General features: G+C 48.5%; 1 protein-coding gene across 24 annotated transcripts in view; it reads right to left on the reverse strand.

Annotated features, from left to right (window-relative positions):
- KIF1B (kinesin family member 1B) overlaps nt 1-24,433 on the reverse strand; it is a 2,119,562-nt gene that overhangs the window by 181,254 nt on the left and 1,913,875 nt on the right. For all 24 annotated transcript variants that reach the window (XM_069609972.1, XM_069609971.1, XM_069609973.1 and 21 more), the window contains 3 exons: nt 20,158-20,291; nt 19,784-19,845; nt 19,409-19,554 (listed from right to left, as the gene is read on the reverse strand). In XM_069609972.1, the coding sequence (XP_069466073.1) occupies nt 19,409-19,554; nt 19,784-19,845; nt 20,158-20,291 (342 nt within the window). The remainder of the gene's footprint in view (nt 1-19,408; nt 19,555-19,783; nt 19,846-20,157; nt 20,292-24,433) is intronic.

Here is a 24,433-nt window from a genome sequence, read left to right on the forward strand (position 1 = left end):
CGGGTTTGTGGTGCAAAGACTTTCTCGACAACCGTCGATGTCGAGTGATTGTCTTTCGGCGCTGTGATGGTGGATGTTGATCGAGATGCAGTAGCGTTGACAACCTTGGACGCACAGGGGTAATCCGGCTTCCATATTATTTCTTGTGATATTGAAAGATTAATCGGCGCAGACACAGTCGGTACCTGGGCACTAGAGGTGTCGGGTACACTGAGTGCCGCTCTTGGCTTCGAGGCATGCTGTGTGGGGGTGGGAGCTGCACCGACTGCAGCATGCTGCTTGAACATTTCAAGCATCGAGGATTTGAAATCCTCCCACTGCTGGTGGATGGTAGGCGCAGCCGACGGCTTACCTTTTTCGGGCAACGACTTGGGATCCAGACGATGGCAGTGGCGCCTTTTCTTTTTTCGGGACTAGGACAAGGAAGAGTGGCTCCTCGAGTTAGACCATTTCTTCTTCCGTCGGTGTTTCTCGGGGATATGCCCCTCGGTTTTGGCCTCCGAAGACCGAACCATCGACCGTACCAGAGATTTTGAGAGTGGTCGACCAAGTGCAAGTTTTGCGGCTCAGTCGCAAAGGGATTTTGGTTGCATCTTGGCGCACGACAGACATCCGTCAGTCCCGTGACCTGTGACGAGGCACCAGAGACACAACTTGTGTGGGTCGGTGAGGGACATCTTGGTGCCACAATCGGAACACCGGACAACTGTGTGACCGACATCTCGCGATTGATGAAAAAATACAGGTTTTCTGACAAAAACGTCAAAAGAGTCGCAGCTCTGTGTTCCTAAAGCAGCGTGTTAGCATGCAGAAAAATTGAACTGAGGTCTGGCGTAGTGATGCGCTAATTATACGAAACCTGACGTCATTTCTGGAGTTGACGACCAGACGCCGAACAAGATGGATCGATGGTCGACAGCCAGGTCGAGGTCCACTACTCCCCCATATCAAAAATATTTCCAAAGCAGCGAAACTGGAGGGAATATCTATCAGATGAGGAATCAGATGAGGAATCTGTGGGAGAAAAGCAATCCATTGAAACCAAGAGCCAAGTATTCATTGGGCCCAATCTCCCTTGACCCAGTGGTGACACGAGAAACCATAAATCTCAGGAGTGCCTCAGGAGTGAACTCCCTGATCACAGAAGGAAACTCTATGTGAAAGACACCAAAAGAACCAAGAACTGTCAGGGAGTAATCTCTCCAATACTCAAGATATAAAAGTACTGACAAAGCTCCAGCAATAAGAAGAGTAGTTGATAAAGGGCCTCATTACAAGGGTGGTGCTCCCGTAATGAAGGGTGCCGGTACGGGACCGGCACCCTTCATTACGGGAGCGCCTATTACGAGGTTCCCTATGCGGGACTCGGAACAGACGTCTGGTAAAACCAGACGTCCTTTCCGGGTCCCGAAAGCGGAAGAAGGAGCTAATAACCGGCCATTTGTAATATGACCATTATTACCTCCCTCCCCATTTCCATTGAGCCCTATGGGGGTTCCTGCAAGGAGGAATTACCGGGTCCTCCTATGTCGGAATGACCCGGTAAGTCCTCATTGCAGGAACCCAGTATTGGAGCCCAGTATGGAGGAAGCCATGGCGCTAATAGCACCATGGCTACCTCCATACTCGTAATGAGGCCCAAAGTCTTAACTCTGTTGTTAACAAACCATTGGGAGGAATTAAAGAAACTTCTAAAGACTTGTCCAAAGGACTATTAAGGAAAGGTCTCCAGAACTCTTCCAAATAGGCATGTCATTCTCCTGGTTTAAGCATATTTTGTATATCAGACCCTATCACAAGAGAATATTATTAAGTCAACAGAAGATTTAATTGTTTTCACCAGGAGAAGGGAGCCATTCTCCCAATGGCTTCGATTAGAAGTTATTTGGACTCTTTTCTTCCTGGTTTATTTTTTAGTGGTAGGGATAGAGTAGTAGGTTTGGACAGAGGACAGTATTTTGGTTTCTTTTGACTTGCATCTTGAACAGTATCCGAGTTATCCTGTGTTGAGATAGGGGAACCCCACTCTAGAACTAGGGAGAGGTATGTTTTCCTCCTTATTTGAATAAAAGTCTATAGTCAAAATGATACCATCTTGTTTGCCTCCTTACTCCATCTCGCCACACCCTGCATCGAAATAAAGGTTAGCTGCAACTTTCTGCTGTTTGCACCCTCCATTACTTTTGGAGGCTAGTGAAGCCTTTTTAGTTAACTTGTCTTGCTAAGCTCATCCGTTTTGGGGTCACTGATCATTCCTTATGGCTATCGGGGCAGGAGAACTCTTGTTTTTCTTTGTGAAATTCCCTGTTAATTTTAAACTGCCCTCTTCACCTCACACTGAGATGTGGTAGGGATAATTTTTGCGCCACTATAAATTTGATATTCTTAAGTTTGTAGTTACATACATTATGTACCCATGACAGGTGGCAGCAGGGGTACTTTTCTACTGTGTTTCTTTTAATTGCCTTGTGCACTTTTAAAGGCATTAAGCAGTAAAATGCAAGAGTACTATATAATCTAAAAAGCTGTGCCACAAGATTTTAGTCAGTCTTTTGGCCATCTTGCATTTTGGCCATCTTCCTGCCCTCTAAGAGCCAGATTTGTCATCTAAGACAAGCCCTTTCCCAGAGAAAGCTCCAGCTTTTTTGAGCAAAGCTGTGGTGTGCGTTTGTGGCTGGTTTTGGGGGCTATGACTGTCTGGTCCGAGTTCACATCCATGCCAAAGCGTGTATGCTGTTGGGCAGATGTGGTGGCTGGAGGCTGTCCATGGTTGGACAGCACCTGCAAGTTTAATTGGTGCAGATCCTTAACACTGGTGGGTTTGGAGACGGCTCCAACACAAATCCTGGATAAAAGGAGGTATTTTGCAGCCTTTCAACATATCATCGATGGGGCCAAGACCTCTACGAAGAGCTGCATCCTGCTGAAGAACCAGAGCTTGACTTTGCAGCCATACCGCATTGCCTTCATTACATGCCCCAGCAAAACCCTGCTCTTTAGCTGATCTCCAGAAGGCCTTCATTGTTGCTTTGACCCATGGACCAGTGATAACTACCAGTCTCGACCTCTGCTTTCGTATCCTGCCCCTGGTAGCCTTTGGAAGTGTCCGGGAACCATCCTGTGGGCTGACCAGCTTTGGTCTCTGCAGACCATCGACTTGTGAAACAAGGTCTCCCCCTGCATTTGCAGCTCTCCAGTGCGAGGAGGGGCCTTCCAGGACCAGTGTTTTTGTTTCCACCATTTATCTTCCATCATTTAATCAAAGCGAGCATTACTGATCTCTGCCTGGGTCGTGTCCTGGGGCTCCTCTGAGGTTGTCGACAACGTGGTGGTCCTTTCTTCATTGTGCAAGGGTCATCCAGCTGTCCAGTCCCAGGAACCGGCCATTTCAGGAGCAGCCAAAGTGGTGCCCGAGGGAATCCGAGTACAGGGGGTGAGATAATTTACCTGTTACTACCCCAGCTACATCTTGAGTTTTAACAGATGTAAAGTCTTTGCCCTATCTCTCCCTTGCCTGACTGTAGAGGTCTGATTAAGTATCCCCTCCTGGGCTTCCCCTAAGGTGGTTGGTTTGAAAGAGGGTCTCCCGCAAACTTTAGTTTAATTGTTCTTCAACTATGAACACTTGCAACTGTCTTTTGGATTTGCCAATACTTGTTCAGGCTCCATTTAAAAGAATTTGGGACTTCTGAAAATAACTGCATAGGGAGCTGTGACTCACTGGGCACTAGCCCCCTTCATTTTGAGCTAGGAAACGACTTTTTGCAAGGTGCAGCGCCTTAATTTATAAGTTTGTGTATGCTATTTGTAACTTCATCCTTTCCTACAAATTAGTTTTTGGTTCTTACTTACCTTTTCCTTTATTCATTTGCTCTGCTACACAATGGTTGCTCAGATTATAGCACAACAAAAGTGAATGTGTGTATATACTAGTTTATGTTTAGTGTAATTCGTACATGTGGTTTTTAATTGCTAAGAGTTTATCAAAGACCTAAATAAATAATTGTATTTTTATGCATTATGCCAATACTGTATTATTAAGAGTGCTTTGTGTGTGCTATGTTTAACCCTTCACAACCCACAACTCTCACCCTCTCCTAAGGCTAGTCCTTATGCTCAGTCACACTACCTTGATAGAGTTTGGATACAGATTAGTGCCTTCCCCTGTTAATGAAAATAGAGTGACCTCTCAGAATTTGGTCCTAGGGCTGAATCTGAACATCCATCTGAACAGTTGAAGGGATTGTGTTCGGTGTTTGCATCTGGGATCCTGTTGATATTAGTACTGTGTGTTTTCTTCTCACCCACTGTTTGGCTATATGTACTGTGCACGTACATATTAGTGTAGGGATATTTATTTTTGTACATACACTATTTCTTCATACAATGTCTATTTGAACATAAGCATTAGTTACTTATTTGACCATTAGTATTTCCCTTCTACACCCGCATGAGGACCATTTAAGCCCATCATGCACCCACTCAACAAGCAACTACATCTAGTATCATGCTTCTCTGGTTCTAGATATTGACATCCCAATAAAACTCTGCTCTAATCCAAGCTATAATCTCTCCTTAGTCCTACGCTCATGCAGACTTATAATGTCCCTGCTTTGCTAACCATATCCCCCCTCGTACTCATCCCAATTGTTTTTCCTCCATTTTATTAGTCATTCAATTGTCTACTTTCCTATCACCTCCACCCAAAACGTCCCTGTCCTTTCCACAGAATACGGTCTGATGACACCCTGGCAGGGTCACAATATGCCACCTATCGGACAAGGCCAACGGCTTGAAGACCACAGCAGTGGTGATGGGCACAGTATAAATATTGGATAACATATCTAGTAATGTCTTTATAAAAAGTGTATCTTTTTCAGTATATCCGTTTGTAAAATGATTACACTGCCCTCACCAGATGGTTTGGCAAACATTTCTCCAACAGGTTCCAAGCCATCAGGGTGCATCCTTTCAAACTTTCAGTGGCCAACAAATCACTGGGGGATCCCAGCTTAAAACTTTCTCAAGATTTAGATTCCTCACAATTATCAAGACACCATAAGGGTGTCTGGCTAGATCCCGTTCCTTGCTGTGTAGCCCATTACAATCTAAGCCAGTCAGAGGGTGTGAATATGTCTTAGTTACTTACCTGTAACTGTATTTCTCCAGCATTGGTATCTTTCATAGATTCAGATTCTTGAATATTCCTCGGTGATGAAAATAATTATATATATATATTTTTTTAAATACACACATTGCTACATAGCAATGCATGTACATAGCCCATTATGGCCTATGAGCCATTCTATTGTGTAGTCCCTCCACCTCACTTTGGTAGTTTATGGCCCCAACCAATGAGGTGGCAGGGCTTAAGCTCTGCCCCCGGCAGCCATCTTCAGATTTTGAACCGTAGAGACTACAGTATGATGGATGCTGAGCGTAGGAGCACCCTCTCAGTAGAGGCGGGTGGGCGCATGTGAATCTGAAAGATACCAATACAGGAGAAGAACAAGTTACTTTCTTACCTGGTAACGTTCTTTCGATGGGATGGTCCGACGACCTATTCCGTATCTATGACATGTAATCACCACAGCTGTGCTGCTTCGGAAACTTTTTTCGGCGTCTGCGTCGATGCGCCGTCCTCCAGGACCTCCTCCGACGTCCGACGTCATCCGATGTGATAAGTAGGACGCACGACGCCCGTAGCCTCAGTTGTAGTTTTTTCCCCCAGAACTTGTGACATTAGTCAACTGCCAGTCAGACACAAAGCCTTGCGGAACGTAAGCTGCAATCGCAAAAGAAATTCTGCAGCGGGGAAGGCAGGGCGGGAGCAATATGGAATACGTCGTCGGACCATCCCATCGAAAGAACGTTACCAGGTAAGAAAGTAACTTGTTCTTCGAGGGGTTTGGGTCCTCCGACGTATTCCATATCTATGACAGACTCCCAAAGCAGTACCAGAGCAAGGAGGAGGGAAAGAATTTAGAATCAAAATTTAGAATAGCCAATCAAATAGCAGAGCAAAGGACCGCCTTGCCAAAGGCCAGATCCTGTCCTCGGATGGAATCGAGGGAATAGTGACGTACAAATGTATGTACTGAAGCCCAGGTGGCTGTATCACAGATGTTGCGAATAGGAACACCCCTCTGCAGGGCAGTAGATGCAGCCATACCCCTGGTAGAATGGGCCCGCAAGGCAGCCGGTGGGTCCTTACCCGCCAAGCGGTAACACTCAGAGATGGCCAAAATAATCCAGCGAGACAAAGTCTGTTTCGTCACAGCTTGCCCCAAACGCTTTCCAGCGTAACCAATAAAGAGTTGATCGTCCACTCTGACCCGGGACATGCGTGAAACATAAAAGCTTAAAGCTCTCCTAGGATCAAGCCTATGGAGCCTCTCCTCTTCCTTACCAGGATGCGGAGGAGGATAGAATGCCGGAAGAACAACCTTCTGGGCCAAATGAAATTCCGTCACTACCTTCGGAAGAAAAGAAGGACGAACTCTAAGGACAAGCGTGTCCATGTGAAATACAGTGAAGGGTGGTTTAACTGAAAGTGCCTGTAACTCACTCACTCTGCGAGTGGAAGTAACCGCAACTAAAAACAGAGTTTTCAGAGTTAACAGCCTCAAAGGGCAAGAATGTAAAGGCTCAAACGGAGCACCCATAAGAAACTTAAGAACAAGGTTTAAATCCCAACCGGGCACCAGGAAAGGTGACTGAGAAAACACATTAGTGAGCCCTTTCAGAAACTGTGAAATTAAAGGGATTTTAAAGTAAGAACACTCTTCAGACGAGCGCTTAAAGATGGACAGCGCCGCCAGGTAACCTTTAACGGTACCCACTTGCAAGCCCCTGTGGGCCAAAGAAACTAAAAAGGACAGAACCATGGGGATGTCACATGCAAAAGGATCCACATTCTGAACTCTGCACCAGTCGCAGAACTTACGCCAACGGCAACGGTACAGAGACTTTGTTGCTGGCCTTTGGGCCGAAAGCAACACCTCCATCACGTCTTCAGGGAGGTCCCAATCCTTATACCTCAACCTTTCAGAAGCCAAGCGTGAAGGTTGAGGGATCTGACCTCTGGATGGAGAACCTGACCCCCATTCCCGTGAGAGCAGAGCATCTCGGTAGGGAAGACGACGTGGAGGGCAGATGGACAAGTCGAGAAGGTCCGGGTACCACGTCCTCCGAGCCCACGCCGGGGCAATGAGGATCATCCGGGAACCGAACTTCCGTAACCTCCGCAGCACTTGCGGGATGACGGGGACTGGAGGAAACGCATACAGCAGTGGGAATGACCACTCCACCACGAACGCGTCTCCTAAGGCTCCTTTTGGAGGAAATTCCCGTGAACAGAACCTTTCGCACTTCCGGTTGACACTGGAGGCGAAGAGATCCACTTGAGGGGTCCCCCAAAGGGCGAAGATCTCCAGGAGAATCTCCTGAGCCAACTCCCACTCGTGAGAGATCGCGCTCTGCCTGCTCAGAGCATCCACCGTCACGTTTTCGTCTCCGGCCAGATGAACTGCCGAGATCGAAACTTCCTGCTGGATGGCCCAGAACTCGAGCTGCATCGCCTCCCTGCACAGAGGAAGTGACCCTGCCCCCTCCTTTTTGTTGAGGTAGTGCATGGCCACTGTGTTGTCCGTCAGGATCAGGACACTCTTTCCTCGCACAGTCGGCAGAAAAGCCTTTAGGGCTAGCCTGACGGCCCTCAGCTCCAACAGATTGATATGGAGTCTGGACTCTGACAGAGACCAACGACCGCTGACTGTCAGCCCGTTGGCATGAGCTCCCCATCCCGTGAGGGATGCATCCGTCACGATCGTCACCTCCGGCCAGGGAAGCCAAAATGGAGCCCCCTTCATCAAGTTGCCTTCGACGGCCCACCACAGAAGGTCCCGGGCGACCAAGGACGGCACCTGAACCGGGTCCGACATCCTGCCGGAGGACTGCGACCATTGCGTCTTGAGTGCCCACTGCAAAGATCTCATCCGCAGGCGAGCCTCTGGCACCAGAAGAATGCAGGATGACATGAGGCCGAGCAACCTCAAGAACTCGAACGCTGGGAGCGTCTGGGCATGCTGAAACTTGTGCACCATCTGCTGAATGTGAAGAGCCCTCACCTGGGGAGGAAAACACTGCCCCAGGGAAGTGTCGAGCACTGCTCCGATGTACTGGAGCCGCTGTGTTGGCGTCAAATGAGACTTCTTTAAATTGAGGGAGAAGCTCAGCCTGTGAAGGGAGTGGCAGGTGACGGACAGATGATCCAGGACTTGCTCGGGAGAGCTCCCCCTGATCAACCAATCGTCCAGGTAGGGGTAGATGTGAATCCCCCCTTGCTTGAGATGTGCTGCCACCACCACCATGAGCTTGGTGAAAACCCTCGGGCGGAGGTCAATCCGAACGGCAGGACCCGAAACTGAGAGTGCGAGTCGCCAACCGCAAACCTCAGGTACTTCTTGTGCTTGGGATGGATCGGCACATGGAAGTAAGCATCCTTGAGGTCGAGTGACACCAACCAGTCCTGAAGCTGAAGGGCCTGGAGGACTTGAGAGAGAGTAACCATCTTGAACTTGTCCTTCCTGAGGAGTTTGTTCAAACCGCGCAAGTCCATGATGGGTCTCAATCCCCCGTCTTTCTTCGAAATCAAAAAATAAGGGGAATACCATCCCTTGTTCCTCTCCGCTACAGGCACCAGTTCTATGGCGCCTTTCTCCAGCAGGGCTTGAATTTCCTGCGCAAGGAGCGGATCCGGACTCTGCAAAGAGAGGTTCCCTGGTGGATTGTCACGAGGCCTATGCCGAAAGGGAAGACAGTAGCCATGGGTTATGATCTCCAGAACCTACACATCTGAAGTAATGGCTTGCCACTCTACAAGATGCTGCGCCAGCCTTCCCCCAACCGGCGAACCATGGGACATGGCCTCATGACTGAGTGGGAGCGGCTGCGGCGTTACCTGAGGGCAAAGAGGCAACTGCCCGAGCGGCCTTGGCACCACGGGTACCCTGTCGTCCACCTCTGGTACCCCTGCGCTGGCCTCTTTGACTGCTAGCTCCTCTCGCTTTACTGAAGGACGAGTAATGGCGAAAGGAACCACCCCTCCACTGCTGTCCCCTACGACGAAAAGGCGGAGGTTGGCGAACTGCAGCGCCCAACGACTTCGCTGCAGCTTTTGAGGTCTGCAACCTCTCAAGGCTCTCATCAGCCTTGCTGCCAAAAAGGTGTTCACCGTCAAAGGGCATGTTGAGGAGCCGGGACTGCACATCAGGAGCAAACCCCGACTTCCGCAACCACGCAAACCTGCGTATCACGGTGCTCGCCGCCATGGACCTACTGACGCATTCAGCGAAGTCCAAACCCGACTGACCGGACTCGCACATGGCATCCTTACCATCCTGGACCATAGCAAGGAAACCATCCCGTTCGTCCCCTTCGGGAATATGTTCAGCCGCTAACGCAACACAGTTCCACAGAGAGTGTGTGAAACGAGACAAGGCACAAATGGAGTTGGCCGCCTGAAGCGCCATACCACCAGAAGAAAACACTTTCTTCGCCCAGCCATCAAAACGTTTGTCGTCCCTATCAGGAGGGATGGTAGGGTACGACGCCTGCTTTGCCGGGGCCGCCTACACCACCAAACTCTCCGGAGTGGGGTGCCTGGTCAAGTAGCAGGGGTCGCTACTGGCTGGACGGTATTTTCGCGACAAGGACCTGCCCACCGCCGGGAGACTCTCCGGAGCAGTCCAAGCCGCCGCCACCCTTCTCTGAAAATCCATATGGAACGGCAGTACCGGGTCAGTTGGGGGACCAACATCAAGGATGTCCGTTAGATCATCCTGCGCAAACTCCCCTGGGGGAGCAGACCATCCCAAGTACTCAGAAACCCTAGCCATAAGGCGCCGGTACGAGGAATCGGCATGAGAGCCAGGCTCAGGCCTACAAAACTCCACCTCCGGAGAGGTGTCCAGTCCACTGGCATCATGCAGTGACTGCCTCAAATCGTCAAACTGACTATGGCCCGAGACAATTTCATCTGGAACCTGACTAGGAACCAGGCCATCAGAATCCTCATCCGCCTCTGAAATATATTCCAGGTGGCGAAAAGAAGGCACCCGAGAGTGCTTGCTCTTAACCAGAGCCTTCCTAGGGGGTTCCCCCGTGCCACGGGGTACCTCCGACACGAAAGGCGTTGATGGCGTCGAGCGAATCGGCGCCGGCGTCGAGTGAACAGGCATCGACGCCGAGAGGATCGGCGTCGAGGAAATCGGCGTCGACGGCAGATGCAGCGCCGCCAGCATCGGCGGCGTCGACACAGCCCTCGAAGCCGGAGCCCCGAGCGTGTCCTTCGACGACCTGAGCGTCGACGGCTTCGATGACTTCCTCGGAGCCGGAGCCTTGAGAAAGCCTGTCGATGCCCTCGACGCCTCAGACGTCGATGTCTTCCTCGAAGACCTCACAGGTGCACACGGTCTCGAACGCGTCGAGGACAGGGACCTGGAACGGGTATGTCGAGAACGAGTCTCCTTGTCCGAACGGGACCTCTCCCGTGACTCGTGCCGACCACTCTTGCGAGCGGTGTCTCTCGACCTCTCATGACCGACCCCACTCGGGGGCGCGGACGGCTTAGTACCCTGCGACTCAAGAATCGCCAGCATTTTCTTCCCGAAGGAAGCCCATTTCTCTGGCGTCACACGGCTGGTGGGGTAAGCGACGTGCCGGGCAGAGTCCTCCGAAGAGGACCTGGAAGACGATCGGTGTCGGCGCTTCCGAGAATGCCTCGAAGAGGCTGAGGAGTGGCGAGACCGACTCCTAGAAGGAGACCCACGAGACTTCCGACGATGACGCGGAGAGTCACCCCTCGAATCATCCGTTGAAAGCCCCGCAGACTTCGACTTCCGGGGCTTGGACACCCGACCTACCGACAACTTCTTCTTACGTTCGCGTATGGCTTTGGACGTGAGCGACTGGCAGTCGATACAGTCATCTGTGTCGTGGGCCTCCCCGAGGCACCAGAGGCAGGCGTCGTGCGAGTCCGTCACCGACATCTTGGACCCACACTCCCCGCACTTCTTGAAGCCCGGACGCGGGGTCGAAGACGAAGTAGAAGACATCTTCACACGAAGGATTTTCACAAAAACGAACAGGTTCGAAGAACAGAACTCCAAAGAGTCGAGGCGTTAACCGAGATTCACGAAGCAACACGTTCGCGGAAAAAACGGAACTGAGGCTACGGCCGTCGTGCGTCCTACTTATCACATCGGATGACGTCGGACGAGGTCCTCGACGACGGCGCATCGACGTCATCGACGCAGGACGCAGAAAAAAGTTTCCGAAGCAGCACAGCTGTGGTGATCACATGTCGTAGATATGGAATACGTCGAAGGACCCAATCCCCTCGAAATATAGGTACAGGTAAGTAACTAAGACTTCTCCAGCATTGGTATCTTTCATAGATTCAGATGCTTGAATAGAATACCAAGCAGCTAAAACATGCCACCATCATATACATATATGCATAAATACAGAAAAAACATTTTCTGATCAAACCTTTACCATGCAGCAACACAACGGTTACATACTCCGGGATAGGTGGGAAAAGGAGGCTGGTCCTACCTTATGCAAAGAGATGGCAGAGCACTGCCTGTCCAACTGCAGTTTCTTTGTTGATGTCTTCAGCCAGGTAGTAGTGTTTAGCGAACGTGTGCAGAGTGCTCCACGTGGTGGCTCTGCATATGTCCTTCAGGGCCACCCCTGCGTGGAATGCTGTTGACGCCGCCCTCCCTCTGGTGGAGTGCGCTGACGGTGGTTTGGAAAGGGGGTCGCCTTTCGTCTGATGGCAGTGGGTGATGCAAGAGGAGACCCAGCGCACCAGACCTTGTTTGGAAATATGCTGGCCCTTTGTATGGCTCGAGAAGGCGATGAACAGCCTATTTGAAGAACGGAACTCTCTAGTCCTTTGCAAATAAAACTTTAAAACTCTTGCTATGTCCAGAGAAAGCAATGTTCGTTCTGCTTCCGAAGAATGATTCTGGAAGAAAGTTGGTAAGACAATGCGTTCCGTTAGCGTAATTTTCGATACTACCCTCGGAAGGAACTTAGGGTGTGGTCTTAAAATGACATAGTCCTTATGGAACAAGGTGAAGGGAGGTTCAGAAGATAAGGCTTGTAACTCACTGATCCTCCTGGCTGAAGTAATGGCTATTAAGAAAGCCGTTTTCCATGACAAGAACTTTATGTCGCACCTGTGGATGGGCTCGTAAGGAGACTCCATGAGGGCTGTTATCACTGTGTTCAAGCTCCAGGTTGGGACCGGCGTGGGCATAGGCGGGTATGTTCGCAGAAGTCCTTTAAGGAAGACCTTAACGGCCGGAAGGGAGAGTATGGAATGCGTCTCCGGGGCCGTCGTGTATGCAGTAATGGCTGATAGGTGGACCTTGATTGAAGACAGCGAAAGACCTGCTTTGGTTAAGTGTAATAAGTAGGGAAGTACTTGATCAACCGGAACTGTGAGAGGACCAATAGCATAGCGGTCCCGGGAGGATGACTCAGCGGCAAAGTGCTCACTTTGGAAGCAAAACGACACGAAGCAACACAGGTTCGATCCCCGGGTCCGCGCTTAGAAACCTCTGGGTATTTAAGCGTGTTATAAATATGCAACTAAGACAAAAACAATTACACAACTAAAAAAAAAAAAAACACTATTCCTGTAACAGCGCCTTGATGCCCGCGGGCTGTGTGACCTCTTTAAAAATGCAAAATAATTCAAATTAAAAAAATGTGTCTCACACCACTTGGAAAAACGAGTCAAACTCCTAGTGTAAGTGATGCGTGTAGAAGGCGCCTTTGAGGCCCTGATTATATCCCAGCACTCCGCAGGCAGATTGAGATTCATCAGTTTGCGCTGCTCAGGTACCAGGCCTTGAGAGACAGGGTCGCTGGATCGTGGTGGAGGACTTTGCGGTTCTGCTGCGTCAATAGATACTGATGCGCCTTGAGGCGAATCAGGGGCCATCGGGACAGTTGGCGTAGGGTCGAGTACCAGACTTGCAATGCCCAGTCCGGTGCAATTAGGATCATAGAACATTTCTGCTCTCTCAGTCTGTGTAGTATCCTAGAGATGAGGGGAAAGGGGGGCAAGGCATATAGGAATTTCCCCGTCCAATCCACTGAGAATGCATCTCCTACTGACTGACTCTCTGGGTACCTGGAGGCGAACCTTTTGCATTTTGTTGGCTTTGTTGACAAAAAGATTGAGATGTGGATGGCCCCATAAGGCGAAAATTCGTTGGGCTTCCTTCTCGTCCAGCTCCCATTCGTGAGAAGACGTGTAGTCCCTGCTCAGCTTGTCTGCTAGGACATTGTCCACTCCCGGAAGATGTTCCGCCTTGATTTAGACTCTGTGGTGGAGGGCCCATGCCCATAGTAGTTGAGCTTCTTGAGACGAGATCTCTGACTTCGTGCCTCCTTGCTTGTTTGTGTAGTGCATGGAGGTCGTGTTGTCTGTCTGTACAGTGAGTACACAATACATACAGAGACGTAGAGCCGTTTTACGGACGTGTTTGACCTGGCTACTTAAGAACAACTACAGGACAATCCTATGACAGAAAGATCAACCCACGTCCACTTGCTACCCCTTTCTCTTGCTCCCAGGTCAATGCTACCTAGTATATTTTAACAAGTAAATGCTAGGTCACCACACACCAATTATACTAAACGTCTTTATTTCATATAAATCACAATACCAAATGTAATAACCTTCTAAGAACAACTCCTAAAATTTGCAAACAATTCTAAAATTCATTTTACAAAGTGTATCCTAAAACCATTTTCCATATGTAAAACAACCTGTGTTGTGCTCAACCCTGTGACATCCTGCCTATACAAAGCTAAACCATATACAAAAAAGAGATCACACTGTCTCGGAAGACACAAAATGGTCGATAGCCCACTGGTTCCTCTTGACTAAAGGATAGCACATGTACAGTATACCATCTGTTAAATACACCCGACCCCAATCAATGCTATCCTGGGGTGAATACAACTCGATATATTGTTTTGCTAGTATATTGTCACTAAATCACAATACATTTTGATTGCCCAACATGTTTCGTTCTTCTTCATTCCATTTCATATATTATACCAGAACTTCATCAGGGGGACCATCTATTCCCTTCTCTCATGTCTCTTCATCTCTGGTGGGTTCACCACTATACAACACTACACTCAACTGGATATATGCCACCCAACACAAGAATATTGTGGGGGGCACTTTGCTACACACTTCTTGACCGTGTCGTTCTTCTACAAAATCACTCGACATCGGTTAGTTTAGGGGAGAGTCTCAACCATTGTGTAGGACTACTCAATTCCTCTTCATTAGAGGTACCTTATGAACTGACTTGCATCTGATGACACGGAAACCCGTGTGTCTTAATATCGAATTGCGCTGTCGCTGTACCTCTTGTGGCTCGAAGCACCGGACGTTACTGCCGCAGCTCGTTAGTCGGAACGCTTCGACCATATCCTTCTCCTGTGGTGTAGAGGCTCACTCTCATCAAGTGTTTTTACAATGAGTACCTGCCCCGCTACTACCGGAAGGAAAGCTTTCAGTGCCCATCGAATGGCCCTGAGTTCCAGCACGGTGATGTGGAGTTGTGACTCTTGGGGTGACCAGGAGCCCTTGGTTTGTAGGTCCACAACATGAGTGCCCCAAACCGAAAGACGTGTCCGTCCTCAAGGGAAGGGTCGACGTTGGTGCCTGAAACAGCATTCGCTGTAAAAGGTTCTGCGGAGTGTTCCACCATCGAAGAGCCCTGTGCAGGGACGTAGGAATCTGGACGATGTCCTCCCACGAACCGAGAGCTTGTTTCCATTGGTGGTCCAGTGCCTCCTGAACGAGCCTCATGCGAAGCCTGCAATTTAGTATGAGGAATATACATGAGGATATCATGCCCAGGAGGGACTTGTTAGAGAGCACCAATGTCGTTTCTCTCTTTAAGAAACGAAAAGTCAAGTGGAGAATTGCTGATGCTCTTTCTGCCGACGGTCTCACTCTGGGAATGTTGGTGTCGAGATCGGCTCCCAGGAAAGAAACTGTCTTGCTGGGAACTGGACAGGACTTTGCTTCGTTTATGGCGAAACCTAACTCTCTTAGGAGATTTGTTGTCCTTGAAACCGCCAAGCACGCGCTTAGGCGGAACTCGCTCTTATCAACCAGTCGTCCAGATATGGAAAGACTTCTGTTCCTGTCCTCCCGAGTTTTGCAGCCACTGGTGCTAGGCATTTTGTTAACACCCTCGGTGCTGATCTCAGACCGAACGGGAGCACTCGGAACTGAAAATGAAGATCACCCACAGTGAACCTGAGGAATTTTCTGTGTGCTGGATGGATCGGTACGTGGAAGTATGCGTCCTCCAAGTCTAGAGTGGCCAAGAAATCGTGCATGTTTAGCCAAGGGAGCACTCCTTGCAGAGTTGTCATCTTGAATTTGATGCGCTTGATATATTTGTTTAGCGCTCTCAGGTCCAAGATGGGTCGCCATTGACCATTCTTCTTTTTGACGAGGAAGAAACGGAAGTAGAAACCCTTCCCCTTTAGAGAGTAAGGTACTGGCTCTATCGCTGCTTTGTGCAGCAGTTTCTGGATTTCGGACATGACTTGCTTTAACATATGTACCCTGCGTGGAGCCGGGGGTAACGAATGGGGCTGGTCTAGAAATTCTAAGGGGTGTCCCTCGCGCACCACCTGTAACACCCATTTGTCTGATGTTATTGACTGCCAGCGTTGGTAGAACTGGCTCACCCTTCCCCCCCACCGGGGTGTGCCGTTGAGGGGGGAGGAGTCAGACTGTCAGTTTTGCTTGCTCTGTGACTTCCCTTGAGCGGCGCCCCACCTTCCTCTCTGGGCATACTCATTGGAAGATTGGTATTTGGAGTCCTGGTATGAACTACCTTGCGACTTCTGGGCGTGGGAAAGGCGGATGAACCTCGAAAGGGACGTAACGACCGGCGATCCTGGTCTTTCTCTTTCAAGGAGCTGATGGCACGTGCCGTGTCCATATCTGTTTTGATTCCTTTGAGGTGGTCATCGATCTTTTCCCCAAAGAGTTCTTGACCATCGAAGGGCATATCCAAAATCTGTGCTTGGACCTCAGGTCTGATATTGGTAGCCTTCTAGCCTTCATCCAGGCCTGTCTTCTCAGCACTGTACCGTGGGCCAGCTGCCGGAAACCTGACTCCGCCACATCGACTGCTGCGTCAATCATGTGATCCGAAGCTGCTTCCCCATCTGCGATAATCGACCTGGCTTCCTCCTGGAGTTCTACGGGCAGCTGTTTGTCCAGCTTAGACATACGTAGTCAAACCTTGTGGTCGAATCCCGCCGTCATGGCCAGCGCGTTGCCTGTCCTGATGTTAAGCGATGCTGATGCAGACACTTTCCTGCCCATAGCCTCTAGTTTGCGACCGTCCTTGTCCTTGGCCCTTGGGGCTGATAGAGGTGATGCTGGATTGGCCCACTTTTTCCTAGCTGCTACTGTGATAACCGAATCTGGTTTTGTATGTTCTGAAGACAAAGAGGAGCAGACTCCGGGAACTTGTACTTTTTCTCTGGCCTGGAAACTAGAGCCGGAGTGGATTGGGTGTGGCCAATTTCTTGGAACCGGACTCCCAAATGGTGTTGAGCAGAGGAATGGTAGTAACAGTTCTCCTACGTTTGTCCATGTGCTCATAGAGCACGACTTCTCCTCCGATGTGACCTGTAATTGGAACAATTCTGCGGCTTTGCCAATGATAGTATGAAAAGAGACTAGATCATCCGGTGGTGAAGAACCACCCGGAGAATCTTTCTTTCTGGGTTTTTCGACAATGTAATCGTCCCATTCACTAGTGTCCGGTTCTTGCGTGATCTCGCCTTCTGAAAGGATCTTCTTGCCAGTCTGAGACAGAGACAGAGGATGGTACAACCGTTGGATCTCTAGCTGGAGACCTTGTCCTGTGCAACGATGCCGGAGAAGGGACCCTTGTCGGTGAAGCACTGAGTGTCCTGCTCCTAGACCTGCGTGGTGGCTCGGGTAAATGCACCCTTTTCTTTGGCCTACTTCTGGAAGGCGAATGTCTTGGCATGCTTTGCCGAAGTGAAAACTCCCTCTGCGGAAGATTAGACTCTCTCGGTACAGTTGTCTTGCTTGTTTCACTTTGTCACCTGTTGAACTCTTCAATGATCCTTTGCATTGATAACATTAGCACAGGATCATAAGGATCAGCAGGCATCTCTGTAGTAGGTTGCCAAGGAGGACTGTGTTCCTTAGGTGTAAGACAGTGTTGTTCTTCAACAAACTCAGTGTCTGAAAATTCCTCTTGCAGGATGATGTCAGGCAGCTCCGGCATTTCTCCTAAGGGAGAATATTGCATTCCCTGTGGTTCAATAGCGTCCACAAACTGAGGCGGCACTTCTAAAGACTCAGGAAGACTGTCTTCATTGGTTGGCGTAACAGTGGCGTCAGCGAGGGGCGTTTTGGGTCCTACTTCCTCCGTCGGTAACGAAACTCGCGGTGCCGTTGACAGAGCCGTGGTCGAGATTCTGGTGTGCAATGAAGAAGATTTTGTGGACAGTAACCTTTGGAGGTAGTTTTTGCCATAGAATGCTTCATTTTATGGCTTGTAGAGTCCAGGGGAGGAAGGAAAGGTATAATTTCCAGCTTCCTCCTGCTCTTGGGAGAGGAGCTCCTTTCCACTGAAGAAGCCCTTCTTTTAGAAGTTTGCTTCTCAGCCAACTTGCTGGAGTGAACAGGGGATGTTTTCGCAGATTGCTCATCAGAAGAAAGTTCCTTAGCTTCCAAATGAAGGAGAAGTCTTCTATGCCTGTCTTGTAGGGTTTTAGTTGAAAAAGACTTGCAAATGTGACATTTTTGTATAAAAAATGAGGATAAAGACAGTATATACAATGATCATGGGGATATTTCATGTAAACCACCTTTCTCTTGCACCTCGTGCAATCTCTGAAGAGGGAAGGCTTCTTGGTAGTCTGATGGTCAGCCATCTGAAGATAAAGTTCACTTGACAAATTCTGGGCCAAAACAAAGTTTAACACCCCAAAAAGCAGTGGTGATAGCCCCTAGCCAGGGGAATGTGGTAGAGTATATACAAATATATACTACTGTGAAATTTGAAGTAAATTCGAAAAAAGCTCAGAGAGCTTGAGGATTTCCTGTGTCAATTAGACTGCGGTGAAAAATCTGAAAATGGCTGCCGGGGCGGCACTTAAGCACTGCCACCTCATTGGTTGGGGCCATAAAGGACCAAAGTGAGGTGAAGGGACTACACAATAGAATGGCTCATAGGCCATAATGGGCTGTGTACATGCATTGCTATGTAGCAATGTGTGTACATTAAAAGAAATGTTATAATTATTTTTATCACCAAGGATTCCCAGTCTGACGACGGGGAATATTCAAGCATCTGAATCTATGAAAGATCCAATGCTGGAGAAATATGTTATCATCCGTGGCTCATTCATTCACAGGGAACAATGTTTAGCTGTGTCACTTGTGCTAGATATTAAAACAAAGGTTAGTTTTAGAGAACCTCTAGAGTAAAGCAATCTGTTGAAAACTAAAATCCAAATTTAGTAAAGTCCACACAACTAATTGCCCAAGGTTACTTACAGGGGGAACAGGGTGCCTTTGGGACACTGTAGCCCTAGGTATCTCATTAGACACATAACGGAGTTGCATCTCTGATAACCCTTGGATTCAGACTCTGAGAAAAGCGTTGGTAAAACAGTCAAGTGGCCTGCGGCAAATCAGAAGGGCAGGTTGATGTGACAAAGGGCAGTTCTTGGGGAAATTAAAGTGACATGAAATACCCTTTACCTTCATACATCTTCATACATCCTATGTACAGCAATGAACTAAAGCATTGCTCGTGGTACCTGAACTTTCACAATTAACGCAGTCTGTAATGAGCTCAGTGTGATCCTGCCACCTAACATACAGGTGATTGCCAGATAAAGCATTCCAAGAAAGCCATCAAGTCGGACTTAGAAGTGTGTTAGGGGAATATAAGAATTTAGAACATTTTCCGATGCCCAATCAGAAATTGTAAGGTAACAAGAAAACCTTTCTCCCCTACCTACAGGTGGTAAAATCATGGTGGTTGATGATGCATATGTATGGGTGGAGTGTTTGTGCACACAGGGTCAATGTGAAGAGGGCCTGTTTCAATTCTCAGTGACACAGCACTTGTATGAGAATGCTTTCTTTTAATTCTGCCCATGATGCAGGAGAGCCAACCATTTGTGAAAGAAGGGCAGAATTGTTGCACTGTAGTTAATGGTCACTTTAAAGGTGAAACACTCTTTCTGTATTGTTCCCACACCCACATCCCTGTCCTCTGTGACTTACCTCATGCAACAGGTCCAGCTTTTCAAGCTCCCACTGGTGCTCCAAAATCAGACTGTCACCACGGGGACGCCACCCTGCTAGGTTCTCCTCTCCCCGCACATATGCCACAGAGGTGTCTAAGATCTTGCGCCGCCTCCTCTGCATTCCTACAGGAAGTGAAATTGTAGGATTAAGGCCTAGTGTAGGTGCATGATGTGTATGCAATGCCAAGTTTACACTGTAGGCAGTCGAGCATTTGAAATGTCAACAATGTTAGAATGTACGTATGAGAAGGTGTATGCAATGTTGGCTTGGCCAGATGTGCACAGCATATATATGCTTGCATCTATTTAATGTCTGAAGTACATGCATTACAAGACGCTTGTAATAACTCACCAGGACTTCCTGTGTCTGCCATCTTGCAAAGACTCAATTCGTAAATCCCAGTTACTCGGTTCCTAAGAGGTAAAACAGGTTTGAGTTCTGAAATGCAGCATTTAAAGTAAACATTCTCACTATGACCAAGATCCCTAAACCCTTGACCCTGTGCTCTCAAATGTCCCCACCTCCCTGCTTGCCAAAGCAATTGTTCAGCACAACTGCCCTGTTCTCCAACTGCACTATCTATAAGGGCAGATGACAATTCGTCTAGTGAAAAGAAGTTCCCCCTTTTCCAGTGTTGTGGGAAAAACTGCCTAAAACAAGGATTGTGTCAAATTATTAACTTTATAATTTCCATGTTCCAACTCAAATCAAACAGCTGCACTTACGAATCAGGAGACTTGGAGTAGCCGCTGCCGAAGAGACTGCGCAAGGAGCGCGGGGGTGAGATCTTAGCGTCTCTGGAGTAGAAGAGCATGCATATGTCCTTGGTGATTACAGCTGGCTGGATACAGTGGTCAAGCTGGATACACATGAAAAAGTATTAGTGAGAGGTTCTTCCACAAAACAGCAAGACAACCTAAGAACAAGCAGGGAATAGGTAGAAAATCGACTGAGCAGCACAATTGAAATGTAGATAACAGGCAGAACACAAACTATTAGGATAGACATCATATTCAAAAGTCCACAATCTATGAACACCCATGCTCACCGGAAGTGCTGCAGGTCCTATTCCCTCTGAACCCCTCCACGGCCATGCTCATTAAAGTGTTCTCAGCCACAAGTAACAGCCAGTCCCAACATGTATGAAAAGAAAAAAAATACTTACCTCTCTGTAATTTTGTTTTTGATGGATGTTCCTTACATGTGACCCTCATCTATGATCATCTATCCGAAGCGCAGTTGATCTTCAGGAACTGTTCTGCCTCCAGAGAACGTAGTGCAGCTCTGCGTCATACCACTACGTGCCCCATACCGGACAGGCCATCAGGACCATTATATATTGAGTATATATTGAGGCACCTCACCTGGAGGAGAGCAAGGACACCACCTATACCAAAAAGCTCTGGAGGACTGACTTACAAAAACAAGCATCCTGCCCAGATTGTGAACACAAGCTATAATGATAACAAACGTGTGCTGCGAGGTCCAGGTATCCGACTGGTAAATGCCCAGAACAGTGACTTTCCTCTGCAGGTCAGAAGTGGCAGTCAATCCTCTGCTTTAAGGGGCTCAGAGACTGTCATTCACATCCTTTCCAGCCAGGTCCTAGCATTTTGAGATGCATAGGATGATCCACCTTGGCAGGGTTTGTTTGACCAAAGCCCTGCCAACACGGGTGCCACCAAAAATCAACAAAAATAGCTGTTCATCTATACTGGTCTCCCTAATATTAGAGACATAGTAGCTAAGGGCCCGCAAGTAGGGTGCAGTGGATGGGATCGCTCCTCTGCCTTGGGAGCATGAGGTGGAGGAAAAAAAGACAGGAAGATAACTCTTTTAAGAGAGATGGAAATCAGAGACTACTTTTGGTAGGAAGGATGGCATCACTCTCAAAGTCAGATTCTCTTTGGAGAAAACCAAATAGGGAGGTTTAACAGAGAAAGCTTGGAGTCACGCAGAAGTGATGGTAACCAAGAAAATCACATTAAGGGTGAGTAATCTCAAAGAACAAGAATGCATGGTCTCAAACAGAGCAACCATAAGAAAAATGAACATTAAATTAAAATCATATGTCAGTACAAAAAACGTACATGGAGGAAACTGATTACACAATACCTGTAAAAATTGTAAGACGGTGGGGATCATGAAACACGAGCACTGCTCAGGAGTTCTCTTGCAAACTGAAAAAGAGGCAACATACTTTTTCACAGTGTCAATCTGCAGGCCAGTCTGCGCCATAGGCAGCAGAACATTCAGATTTAAGTATGTGAAACAGGTTAAAAGGGCCCAGATCCCCCTCGAGGCACCAAGCCCAAACGGTACACCACATGAAGCCGTAAATGGATTTGGTGGCACACCTCCAGGATGTCCTCCGATAAATCCCACTCCTTATACGTCAAGCTTTCAGCAGCTACCCATGAAGGCTCAGGCTGGCAAGATTCGGACGGAGGACTCATCCTTGGGATTGGGAGAGAAAATCCGCTATCCAAGGAAGGCGCAGAGTGGGCAGATGGACATGCCTAGCACCTCCAGGTACAGGGTTCTCTGGGCCCAGTCCAGAGCGATCAAAATCATTGTGGACCCGAACATGCATAGTCTCCATAGAAAAACAGTATGACAGGGATTGTGGGCAACGCATAGAGTAGGTTTAAAGTCCACTCGACCATCAGTGCATCTCAGGAGCAGAACCACCTGCACTTCCTGTTCACACTGGAAGTTAAGAGGTCCACTTGAGAAGTCACCCACCGGATGAATAACTTCTCCAGAACTTTCTGAAAGAACTTCAACTCGTAGGAGGCCGAATTCTGTCTGCTCAAGGCATTCACAATGACGTTCTCTGTGCCAGCCAGATGGGCTGACGTCAGAGATACGTTGTTCTCTAGTGCCCAAAACCAGTGTTGCATTGCTTCACTGCACAGGGAGCAAGGAACCACACTACCCAGTTTGTTGAGGTAATGCCTTCCCCTACATGAACCCCCTACAAAAACGTTGTCAATTATACCCAAGTACTACTGAAACCCACCGGTAACCACAGCCTATACCCCATCAATATCAATCGAGTCTATAGCATCATCCAAGCTTGGATGGCTAACCACAATCTTTGTGTGAATGATGACAAAACTGAGCTCCTTATCGTAGGCTCCTCGCACTGACTCAAGCATCCTGACACAGCCTTGGCCTCCTTCTTCATTGATGGCAACATCACCTCTGTATACAGCCATGTGAAAACGCTAGGAGTCTACCTACACTCAGAACCATCCGTGAAAAAACATATCAATGCCCTTGCATCATCAGCAGCATACTCCACTTATCAACCTAAGCAGAAAATGTCTGTCCTGTGACAACTGCCTCACCCTAGACAGGGTTATCATCAGCAGTAAACTGGATTATCCTAACGCCATTTTCTCTGGTACCTCATCCAAAAACCTAACAAAACTCCAACTTATCCAAAACAATGCCCTCAGGGCGGTTTAGGGTTTGAAACTAATGGACCATATCTCTCAAGTGAGGCGTGAGGCACACTGGCATGGGCGTAGGACATGGGGGGGTCAGGGAGTACAAATCCCCTCACAATTATAAGCGGGGGGATATAATGGAATTTATCCCCCCAGAATATGTATGTGTTGTGCACAGTGCACTGTGTCTCTGCCACTGTCTGCTGCACATTCCAGTTCCAAGCAGTGTGTAAAAATACTTCTGCAGCTGTCAGTGTGTAAAAGTACAAGTTTTGCAGACTAAAAGTACTTTTGCGTGCCGCGTGCCTATGCATTTGGTACGTGCCAGTGCCCGGGCCGGGGAACAAACTGCACGTTCTCCTGCAGTCAGTGTGTGACTCATACTCGAAGCGAAGTGAAGTGAAGCAGCCAGGCAGCAACGCGTGCTGAGACTGAGCAGGCAGAAGTGGCTTCGATCCCACCCCTAATTTAAGAAGCATTTGTATTCATATTTCTGGTAACATGGAGATGGTGTTTTCCTGTGAAATCTCTTCGCTGTTCTTGAGACTTCTTTGTGGGGGGAACAGGGAGTTCAACCAACCCCTTCACCTTCCCTTACCCTATATGACCACTTTGGGTCTGGGCCAATTGCCCTTGATGTTTCCAATGGATATGAGCGGGAGATCAAAAGACCCTGCCCCTCCAGTTCTCTTGCTGCTGCCATTATTGTGTCTTGGCCCTCTCGTGATGCGAGTCCTACTTCAGCTAGATTTGAATTATGGCGGTCTGGGAACGGACAGATTCAATATTTTCAGAATTTAGAAGATACAAGCTTGGGATTCTTTTTCTTTATAACATTTTATTGAGTTTTACAAAAGAGCATTACAGTAAGCATAACAGCAATCATAGAGCAGCAATCGGTGGGTGTGATAGAGCGATAATGTCTCTCCAGGGGGACCGGAGTGGGAAGGACAAGTGTGATAGAGTGAGCATTGTTGTCCATTGTCTGTTCTCAGCCGCCAAGTGGACAGCGGGGTGATGTGGAGCTACGGTGTGAGGAAATGTTTCAGTAAAGCGGGCTGCTTTGAAGCCATCTGGTCAGTGGAGGGCGCTTGGTGAGAGCCAGGAATTTGGCAGCGTAGTCCATAAATGGTTCCCATATATTTAGTGCTCTACTAGAGACCCTGCTGATCGCGGTTATTTTTTTCGCCCACTGCTATGTCCCAGCATTTCGCCCACCAGAGTGCCACAGATGGGCCTTCCTTATTTTTCCAAAACCGGGCCAGTGCTATTTTTGCTGCTAAGAGTAGATGTGTGCATGGCCTGGGGATTAGGCCCCTGATTGGGAATACTCCATCATCTGTGTTGCCTAGCAAGATGATTCCGGGGTCCCACGGAATGGAAAGACCCGTGATCTCCTTAATGTGTTTGATTACTTCTCTCCAGTATGCTTCTGCCTTTGGACATGTCCATACCATGTGGAATAGCGAGCCGATAGATGGGCACCCCCGCCAGAAGGTTCCTGGAATGTTTGGGTTGGCCTTATTGATTTGAGCGGGGGTTGTGT

This window comes from Ambystoma mexicanum, chromosome 8, assembly GCF_040938575.1.
Source record: "Ambystoma mexicanum isolate Mex_15411 chromosome 8, UKY_AmexF1_1, whole genome shotgun sequence".
Lineage (NCBI taxonomy): Eukaryota > Metazoa > Chordata > Amphibia > Caudata > Ambystomatidae > Ambystoma > Ambystoma mexicanum.